General features: G+C 36.6%; 1 protein-coding gene across 3 annotated transcripts in view; it reads right to left on the bottom strand.

Moving 5' to 3' along the window:
• Positions 1-2,735: 2,735 nt before the first annotated feature.
• The window catches only part of CTNNA2 (catenin alpha 2), a 475,172-nt gene continuing 466,868 nt past the window's right edge, over positions 2,736-11,039 (bottom strand). For all 3 annotated transcript variants that reach the window (XM_021535749.4, XM_085578480.1, XM_021535753.4), the window contains one exon: positions 2,736-3,913. In XM_021535749.4, coding sequence (XP_021391424.1) covers positions 3,626-3,913 — 288 coding nt within the window. In that variant the 3' untranslated portion in view covers positions 2,736-3,625. The remainder of the gene's footprint in view (positions 3,914-11,039) is intronic.

The following is an 11,039-nucleotide window of genomic DNA, read 5'->3' as shown; positions in this document are numbered from 1 at the left end:
ATTACTTTGAAAGTTATTTACAGGCTTTCTGTGTTCTCTGACTTCTTAATTCAGGAGCTGTCTCCTTGCTGAAGATGTGTTTTATAAATTGAAATACCTTCATGGTCATTTTCCCATGGTTTATTAAAATGCGAATGCCATTTCAATGGGAAAGTTTATCAAGTGGGAAGTTTATCAAAATAGAAAGCCAAAAATTTTCTCTAGCCTTCTTCTTATGGCCACAGGTGAAAAGCTACAGACATTTCTGACTGTCTTTGGTAACTCACAGAGAAAATACAACGCCTGGCATACGAATAACAAGAAAAGTGACCATAGAATTTGAAACCACACTAGAAATTGTCCTTAACTCAACCCTCTGACCTTCATGTTGGTCCTCAAAACAGTCATTTGCTGTATATTTATCAGCTGGAAGCAAATGACTTAAAAATAACTATGTTCTCTCATTAAGAAATATAAAAATATATTCACTTCTCTCGCATTCAGGTACAACTTGAACATTTTCCAAGTTGTAGGCACACAGGAAGATGTGTGATACCCACACACTTTGGTTGAGAACCAAGGTGATAGTCATGAGAAAGGGGTGCAGATTTCTGAGAAAAGGTGTGGAGTTCCCTTTTTTCAATGGAGGAATATCTCTAGAGAACATTTCAAAACTCCACATTAGTTTTTTATGCCTGTCCTTTATACTACACTCAGAATTCTTCTAGATCTGTAAGATTTGCAAGATTTCAAGATGGAAAGTCTGTGTAATGAATTCTTGATTGGCACAATTAATGGAATTATCATTGTGGCAACTGTGACATTGTGATAATGAATTTCACAATTTACTTATTTTAAGAAAAAAAATTTCAAAATATTGAGCTTGCTTGAGAGTTTGACAGTTCACTTTGTAACACTGGATTTTTGAGTTCTAAGTGCCAGTAGTTACTTTTTGCTTATTTAGTAATTTCATAGAATCATAGAATGGTTTGGGTTGGAAGGGACCTTAAAGACCATATAGCTCAAAACTGTCGGTGCCTTACCTGATTTAGTCTCTCCTTGCACAACAGAAATCCCAGATTTTGTAATGCTTCTCATGTTTCCATGTACTTTCCCATCCCTTGTTTCAGGTGAGTGGATGAAAACTGCATGAACAAGTCACACACAGGCACCCAATATTTTCCTCTGTCAAACCTTCCTCATCCTGTTGGCTTTACTACATGAGCTGGGCACTGAACTGGCACATCCTGGTTGGTTCCTGGCTCGTTTTTTCATGTGCATTACTTTATCATTTATCAACACTACATTTTATTGTGTGACCATGAAGATATTTAGAGCATAGATGGACAAAAGGCAAACAAACCATCCAAAAGTAGGATTTTAATGGCCGTGGACTAAGTAGCCCAAAATCACTCTGGATTCTTCCCTCACTGAGTGATTTTCCTGGAGCAGTTCACAGACACAGTCATTATTCTGAGTGAGTGACTGATCCCAAACTCCTTTCACTGTGAACTTTATCCATGGAGACTCCACTGGAGAGTCCACATATTCACATGTTCCATTAGACTACATGCTTTCCTCTAAACTTTTCCAAATTTGAGGTGCTTTTTAGAGCAACAACATCATTTTAAAGCAACAATCGGGTTAATCCATCAGAGCTTTAGAGGAAAACACTTCTGAAGAAGAGCTATTACTTTTCTTCATGGCAAATTGCCTATTTTCCTTTTTCACACAGCATGCCAGGACATTTTTACTTGTCTGTTATTTGCTATTTTGGTCTTTAGACTCTGTATCTGTCTTTTGTCTCTATAATCTCATTTGTAAAGTTCCCAGTTACTTTTAGGAGGTTAATTGCTACCACAAGCAATGTCAGCCTGTGTCAGACTCCAGGGCTTTATAGGGAAAGCTCTGCAAAGACTTCCCCACATCTCATATATTTTGGTCATGTCTACACTCTCCAGCTCTGATTGGGGAACTGCTTTTATTACACAGTACAACTAAAGAAACCAAAAATAGTAATTTCCTAAAAGACCTCTGAGAGTACATTTCTTTACATAGGCTGTGTAGGAGGGCAATAGAACAAAATTTGGTGCTTTGCTATTCTGAGGAATAATCAGAGTATCTGAGACAACATCCAAACATCTCTCAAAAACTCTGCAAGGCCTACACTTGTCACTATTGCTGTAACTCAGTTTATCAGTTGTTTATCACAGTGTTTCAAATCCCCTGTGAGGCCATGAATGTTCCCTTAACTTGACAGTACCTAATTATAAGGAAAATTAATAGATGTTCATCGTTTTTCTTTTATATATACACCCAGACTTTTTGCTAATGATAATATGGTCTCTGTAGTTAAGTAACTGTTGGTGTCAAAAGGGAATAAAAATAGATATTTGTGCAGGGGACTTTGTACAGGTCTGTAAAGCGTGGCACAATAGGTGATTCCAAGTTTGTGAAGTGCCAGCCTTACAAGTGAATCAATTGAATTACCTTTATGACTCTTCTGAGGTGTTGCATTTAAACAAATAATTTAATCCCACATGACACATATGTTTCATATGTATTGAGGGTTAAATCTGCCTCAGATTTAAACTCTGGTTTTGACCCACTGGCCACGTTTGGCTTGTTCTGCCTATTAAAAAAATGAGAAAATTCACAAAAATTAAGAATAAAAAGGAATCATGAGGCAGAATTAGTGACCCTACACATCAATTATGATTCAGGAGATACCTGTGCATTAAAGGAGACGAGCCAGATTGAGGATTCCAAGGTTAAATGAGTTTATTGAGTTAGTGGTTACAATGGTATGTCAGATACCTGTAATCCAAGCTACACCTACATATTTTCCTCTAAATTCTCACACTGTCAGTTCCCGTGTCTCTAAACATTCCACCACCAGGTCTTCTATTACTAATATAATAATAATAATAATCAGAATAATAATGATAATATAAAAGGCAATGTCAATCACCATATTGTGCTTCATACTCCACCATAAGGAATTCAATTGGCAAAAGTAAACCTCTGGTCATATTAATGGGCTTAATTGAAATGTGAGCAGTCATAACACTACTAGAATATAAAGAACAAAATCTGGTTCAAAAGAAGCATTTTTAAGATGAATTAGTTTGAATCTGTTTTAAAAATTCACATACTATAATGAAGATGACTTAAAAGTTATATTATTTAATTATTGGGCCACACATTGAAGCATATTGGCTAGTACATTTTTGCACTGCAACAGAAGCAATACAAGCTTTATGGTCTACCATTACAATTCCTTTTTTTTTTTTTTTTTTTTTCATTTAATATACCTGCCAACCTAATGTTTCTTGCATGCATAAAAATTTCGGGGTTTAGACTTGAATTTATCATTTATTCCACACGTATACCCCTGTGACGCAAATTCTTTGGCCAATTTAATGCTATAGTTTTGTTTAAAAAGGAAGCTTGGAGTTAAGTCCACTTAACATCAGAAGGCAATGCCCTGAATTTTGGGCACTGCAGAGAGTTATTTACTGGAATAGAGTCTCAGGTCACATGCAAATTGTCACTTTGTCCCCCCCACCCCATGCCAGACGCACACAAGTCGGCAGGTACGCATACAAAAAAGGAATATAAAACCCTCCTGGTAAAGCTCAGTGGTTTAGAATGAATCCATAGCTTTAAATTCACTTAAGGCCTGTACAGGGGAAATATGTTTCTTCTGGGATCCTCTCCTCACTCTTGTCTGATATTCTTCTGGTTTTTCTCTCTTTACTAGAGGTTTCTTCTCGGGGGCCTTCATCTTCCAAGATACAACTGGAGAGTTCACTGCAGCAGTGCCATACACCTTCTGATATTTAGTAGAAGCCACATATGATGCTTTCACTGTAAGGACCACAGCGTTCATCAGGTTTTTAGCTGCCTGGATGAGAGAAGTGGCACTGTCCAGCTACAAACAGAAAACAAAATGAAATATAGCAAGGTTACTCCAACACAAAATACAGCAAGGTCACTCCATGGCTGGATCACTAGGCCATTTCCTGACCGGAGCCTGGATCCTCCCAGATCTCATTAAAGATGGATCAAATCCTCTTCCTCGGGGTACCCTGGAGTATCCAGCACTGTGAACATCATGCACTGAACGGTAAAGTAAAAATGTGGTACCTCACATTAAATTTTTTTAATAAATTAAAAGAAAAGCTTGTGTTGTCTGGAAGTTGTTTTTTGTTTGTCTGTTTGTGTGGTTTTTTGGTTGTTGATTCTTTTTCTACAGTTTAAGAAGTTTTCTGTTTTCTCACACAAACCCTTTTACTTTTTACTTATACCTTTAAAAATTTACTGTTACACGTCAACTGCAAAACAGGTCAACAGGGATTTTTCCCAAGTGTTCCAATTTGTTCTAATTATTCCTGTCAGGCCAGGATAACACCTCCAGTGATGTCTACAGGAACAGTGTGAGGCCAGCACTGAGAATCCCATCTGAAAAGATGAAAGGAGGCTCTGAAACCCCTACAGAAATGAAAAGATGAGACTGTTAACTGCAGGTTTTGGCAGCTCCTGTAATGTGTGAGTTACTTATGTTCTCAAGGAATGTTACTTTGTGGTTACCAGGCTTTTTGTACTTTTTGTGCTTCTCCCATGCATGAACCTGCCTGAGGTTCCTGGGTGTCCTCAGGATGTAAGAGCCCCTCGAGGACTTGCAGAGTTCAAAACACTGGGACTTCCATCAGAAAGCTTCCATCATACTGAAGTGAAGTACACAACCCTGGCCAAAATTTTCACAAGGATTTCAATATACCATGGGGACTTCCAAGACAATGCCTCAATGTTCCGCGATGTGAATCAGGCACTTGCCAGATCCAAGTGAATATTTTCAAAGTGGTAAGTCCTAAAAATATGCTCCTAAGGACTGTAGAAAGCCAGGTTACTACTTCTGATGTTCAATTATCCCTTCCCTAAAATACTGAAGGGTGGGATTTTTTTGTGATAAAGCCTTTCAGATATCCCACAGAAACTCCTTCAATTACTTATGCCTTCCCCAGACTGTAGGAATGATGTGAGATGGAGCATTACTTTACCTTTTTGATTCCACCCCACATGTTCAGTAAGTTTTTAGCTATTTTTAATTAGTACAAATGTCCTGTGTCACTCCAAACCTTTCCTGCTCCCTATTTTGGGAGCATGTGGCTGTGAAATATAAATGTTAAGCAAGGGTAAGCAGGACAAACAGTCATATTTCACCTCAAGCATTTTGAGTCATTAACAGAAGAGTTCAGGAGAAATTTTCTTCTGAATTGACAGTGACTGATGTGAACAAAAATAGACATTACAGAAAGCCTGTATTTGAAACCACATTAAGCTATACTTACCTGGGGTATTTTATTTCCTCCACTCTGGCCTTAAACTCATTATGGTTCACCAAATACATAAACAGCTACATACAGTGAGGTGAAAACCAAGAAAAAAAAGCATTTTAATGACATTCACGTATGTGGCGCCATTCCCTGAAATGCAGTTAATTGCCCGCCCCTAGTAAATATTTTTCCTTGGGACTAATTTGTATTTCTGTTAGTAAAAGAAATGAAGTTAAAAGATGGAAAATTACATTACATGGCAGAAACATGACTGTTCAATAGGGAGTAATGAAATATAATCCAGTCTAGTGTTATTCTATAACCACACTGCTGCATGATTTATAAGGCAATCTGTATGTTTGTTGGCAAATAACAGATCACACTCTATTAAATTAGGATATTCTAATTTACTACACAGATCTACAATCAAGCATTATTCATTGTTAAATGATTCTTTTTGAAACACTGGTGGATTGATATTGAATATAAAGTGATACCATCAAATAGTGTTTACTTCATAATCAGTGTGGATAAACTGACTGGATTGAGCCTCTACTGCACATTCCTGAATGAATTCTGGTTGCTGAAGGTTTCCAACAGCTTCACATTTACCACCACAAAAAGCTGCTTTACATATATTAAGAAACCAAATAATTAAAGGAAACATTTTAAAATGAGGGGGCACCAAATTCAGATGCTTAAACCCATACACAGAGTTCAATCTACACCTCTGAACACAGCAATCAGTAATTTTATGGACTCTAGTGATAAGGGCATGCAGAATCTCAGATGCAGGCTGCAATGAAACCTTTAAGGAAACCAGGTTTTGTGTTTTGATGCCATTTAACTCTCTTCAGTTTCAATATGCTGTTAGAGTAGGTAAGAGCTCCTTGTTCTCACCACCAATAATAACATTTTAAGATGTTAAGACTCAGTCTTTGACCCTAATACCCACTTATCTTGTAAAACACTTCCAAGTCTTGGAACCAGAAAAGAAAAGAGACATAAAACCCCATCACAGGCTGTGAGTGTTCCCCAAAATCTGCTGGTGGTCATTCCATGCATCCAATTTGGCCACCTAAGCAATTCCTGTGATTTTCTTATGGCCTCCAGCTCCTTGCTTGTGTTATGGCTCAGCCAAGAAGAATTAAACTGAATGAACATCATTCCAATTAACATTTAGATCTTCCCACACCACCACGTTGCTCCAGCTTTAAGCTGTGCTTTGCCACACGGGCACAAAGCTGGAATGAGGCAGCAGTGAATCAAGCCCTGAGTGTTCTTAATTCCTTACAAAATCTGGGCACAGAAACGTATGCACTTTTCCAAATGATATGTTAATATTAAAAAAAATCATAAGAAGGAAAATTAACATCTCAAATAAAAGCACCAGTAGGAAAATTACTTCACAGTACAGAAGGCAACATTTACTCCCTGCAGTAGCCACAGAATTATAGCTATAACAGCCAACAGAGCCTTTGACTTGATGCACAAAATAATGATGTTCTGCTGTTTAGACTTCTTTAAAAATATGCTTGCCCGCTTTTAGGAAAAAAAAAAAAAAAAGCTCTCTCAACAATAAAAGATAAACTTAGGCTACTGTCCCACGAAACTCTAAGAACAGTGAATGCTGAGGAAAATTCAAAATTAATAAAGAACCTAATAATAACTGCACTGGACTTGGTCACTTAGAATAAGTAAGGTTGGAAAAGAAAATAATTCAAGGGTTTTCTTCCCCCTAGAGAAAATCCTTTGCGTTAAGAGTTTTTGAGCTGCTTATCAGCCGTTCTGCAATTTTCCTGCACTATTTGCAGAATTTTCCAGAATCTTGAGATAATCAAGATTTCTCTCTTCTTTTACATATACACATAATCTAACTAAAATAACCAGCAATTGCAATAACAAAATAGCTGAAGAAATGGGAGAGAATAAAGCTGGAAATTTTTGTCCTTAATAGTAAAGCAATGAAAAGAGATGATCTCCCTGCATTGTCACATTGCTGTAGTGGGGAAGAATTATGTTTTAGAAAGGAGAAAATCTAACTTCCAGAGATGTCTTCATATTTATAACAATAAATATCCATAAAAATTAAGGGAAATTGAGGGAAAAAAAACCCCAATCTGTATTTTCAGTGAGTAAGGATACAGAATGGGTAGTTTTAAAAGAGTTGGTAGCCTAAAAATGTTCTATATTATTACTGCTGACTTTAATAAACCTTGAAAAGTGGGTGAAGACATCAAAAGAATTGCAGATAGTTTCTAGTCTCTATATATTTGAGCAATGAAAATAAAATGACCTGTGAAATTATAGGCCAGCTCAGCTGACAGCACTCCCAAATTAAATGATGCAATGTCTGTGGCAGACTCCATAAATAGAGGAAAGAAATGTAGTTGTGGTAAGTAAAGGGCTGTGTGGGTTAAAATATTTTCAAAGTAACCTACATCATATTTTGGTATGATTAAACTTTGAATTGCTTAAAATAATGCTGTGGGTATAACTGGATCTTTGAAAGGTCTTTTGCTTAGTAATACATGACAGTTTGATTAAAAACTCAGTTGACACAAAACTAACAAGACACATACACAGAAGGATTCCAGATTCTCCAGCAGCTGCTTCCAGAAGTACACATACACACACACAAAAAAAAAAAAAAATCAGTGCTCAACAGTGAATTTTGCAGTGGGGTCTTGAAGAAAACATTTGGAGGCTTTACAATATTAATATTTCTACTAAAAACTTGGAAAGAAAGTCATTCATTTGATGAAATTTGCAGATAACAATTGGGAAGTGTCAAGTCATGCAGGGGGCAAGTGATTGATATCTAATTAGCTGCTAAAAGCCACAAATTAATATTTAATTCTGGCCAGATCTACAGCAGATGATACCTAATTACACAATAAGGAACTTTATTCTCTGCAGGATCCCAGGCAATCACTCCTTGAGTACACAAAAAGGAGGAGACTGATTAAATAGGTTCAGTTATCATATTCAGTTTATTGTCTGTCCACAGTTACGGGATACTGAGTCCTCTCCATGCAAGACCAATCCTGAGGAACTGGGAAAGAACTTGGGAGAAACTCAGTAACAAAAAAACATCTTTTATGGCAAAGACTCAGCCAGCTCTGTTTTTCCCACTTTCAAGTGAATGACTAAAAAATGAGTTTTCAGTGACTGAAATCAGCAAGTACATGGTAACAAAGCTGATTATATTTCCAGTTCCACATGTGAGACAAAGATAAAACAAAACTTAAAGGCTGAGAGGCGAAGTAGGTCATTTTAGTTATTAATTACCTGCAATTATTTATTTAGCAGTTATATAAATTAATCAGAAGAACTCATGAAAGATTGATTCTATTTTTTGAAATTTTGAAATCAATATTGGATGGTTTTGCTTAATATGTATTAACTAGTGGACATTTTTAGTGCACACCAATTCAGGGAGCCTGGGTATCAGTTCTGCAGGAAGGCAGCTTAGCTGATAACAACAGCCCCTACTGACCTTGAAAGGTATGAAAACAAAAAAAAAATAGTATGAGGAGCTATTGATAAATAGAGTTTGATCTGATTCCCTTTCTAGAGACTGGGAGGGGAAAATATAATTTATTTTACACATTGAAACAGAACCTGTAGCTTCTCAAATACTCTTGGCTAAGGTTTGATTTGTACACCTTTAGCAGGTGACTTAGGCACTGCCAAGACTTAAGGATTTCTGTGAATTCTGGGTAAATTTCTTGCTTCTATCCAAGGACTCCTTCCTGGACAAGGTATAGTTGCTCTTATCCCACCCCAAAAGTCAATCAACAGTCCCCAGAGAAAATAAGGCTACAACTGTGCAATTATGAACCTGGGTGGTAAATCAGGAGTCTGGATTTCTCAGATTGTATTCTTATGCAAGAGAACATTTTCCTCTCAGCTGCGCTTAACAGCAAATCCACACCTACAAGAGGTATGCCAGAAAAAGATCTTATTTATAAAATCACATCTTAGGTTTCTGTGGCACATTTCATGCATAAAACATGACCCTGTTAGAGAGAAGCCAATGCAAGAATGGCCTGTTTGCTATTCAGATGCTCCCTTCCCTATGGAAGGAGACATCTGCTCTTTATCAGCACCACTGAGGGTCTGTTTTAGTCAGTCACTTCAAAATCTCACAGGGTTCTTGCTAGCTACAGTCCATTTGGAGGAAACTATCCTAAATACTTGAAAATCTCTCTCTCAAAAGAAGTCTTTATGTGGAATGTAATGTGGCCATAATGTTAAAAATGGATCTGTAGCTACACAGAGAAAATTGTATTGTACTTGTCCTTTCCTAGCTATTTGTTTTCACATTTGACTGCAATTAACTTACTCCTTTATACATGATGAATATTTAATTCATTCTGGGGATAGCTGTGTTTTATAGGTGCCCAATCCGCTGAATAATCACCCTCATCTGCATTTTTTCAATTACAGGTAAGAAACCCAGGGGATTCCCAAGCCCATTTGGTTGTATTAAACAAAGGCTGCCACGTCCAAGGACAGCAGAAAGCACAAAAATACAGCAATAACTATGGATATCTTCTGTCTTCTATGGACTACAGTCATTTAAAACACATTACCAATTGCTGTATGCTAATTTGCAAAAGCAGAAGCAAATAAAAATACTCCCAGAACTGACATTCCTAGTAAAAGGTAAACAGGCATAATAGAAATGCATTTCTACATTTCCTTTACTTATGCCAAGTAAATATTTTAGTATTTTAGAAGCAAAAGTATAAATGACAAAATTATATTCTAATTCATTTGCTTTGAGAAGAACACTTAATGTGAAAGCTCATATTTTAACAACTGAAATGGTGAAATGACAAAAAGACAATTGGAAACACCTGAAAGTTAACTAATTACCTAATTATTTTTCTTGAAAATAATTATTGCTAGTGTCTCTCCAGCCTGCAGGTCCCAAAGGTAGAAAATAAGTTTTTGAATTTTTGATATATATATTTTTTTTTCTAGACAACAAATGCATTTACAGTGAATAAATTATTTCTCCAATACTATTGCTATAAAAAAAATACAATAATTCATCTAGTTATCTAATATAATGTAGGCTATTTCCTCAGTATTTAACATTTAATTAATATCTTGTTGCATTCATTTCAGAATTTAATCAATCAAACAAAACAATCTCTCAGAAACATTTGATTTTCTTTTTCTACTCATTATCTGCCATTTCACAGGAGAAAAGAGATGCCAAACCAGTACAATTCTTACCACAATCCTATACAGCATCCAATTTTTAAAATTCAATTGCTTTAGCAGTGTTCTTCATGCTACACCATTGTCTCAGAACTTTCAGAGTCTGCTGCTGAATTAAAGTATTTCACAACAACCTGAATGCCAAAAGATCTGGAAAAACTCTGTAGGAAAAGGAAGAAATTCTCAGTGATTAAAGCTAAAGGAGTTTTGTAGATGGGTTGTTTACACCACACGTTCTCATTGCTAAGGCTGAGTGTAGAGGAAGAAACACTTTCTACATCAACTCACAGCTGAGAAACAAGGGAATGAGTCTTCTGCCACCATGACTTGAGGGCTTTTTCTTCCAAATCTTCCTCATTCTGCACAGAAGGAATGTTTGGAGGATGATGGCAAGGGTGGAATGTCCTGGACTAAGAGCAGGATTGTCTAATGGCCATCACAATTCCAACGCTACCTGAAGCAAACTCGGCACAACCACATTGACAA

This window comes from Lonchura striata, chromosome 4 (genome assembly GCF_050655825.1).
Source record: "Lonchura striata isolate lonStrDom1 chromosome 4, ASM5065582v1, whole genome shotgun sequence".
NCBI lineage: Eukaryota > Metazoa > Chordata > Aves > Passeriformes > Estrildidae > Lonchura > Lonchura striata.
This window is presented reverse-complemented; position numbering and strand designations above follow the sequence as displayed.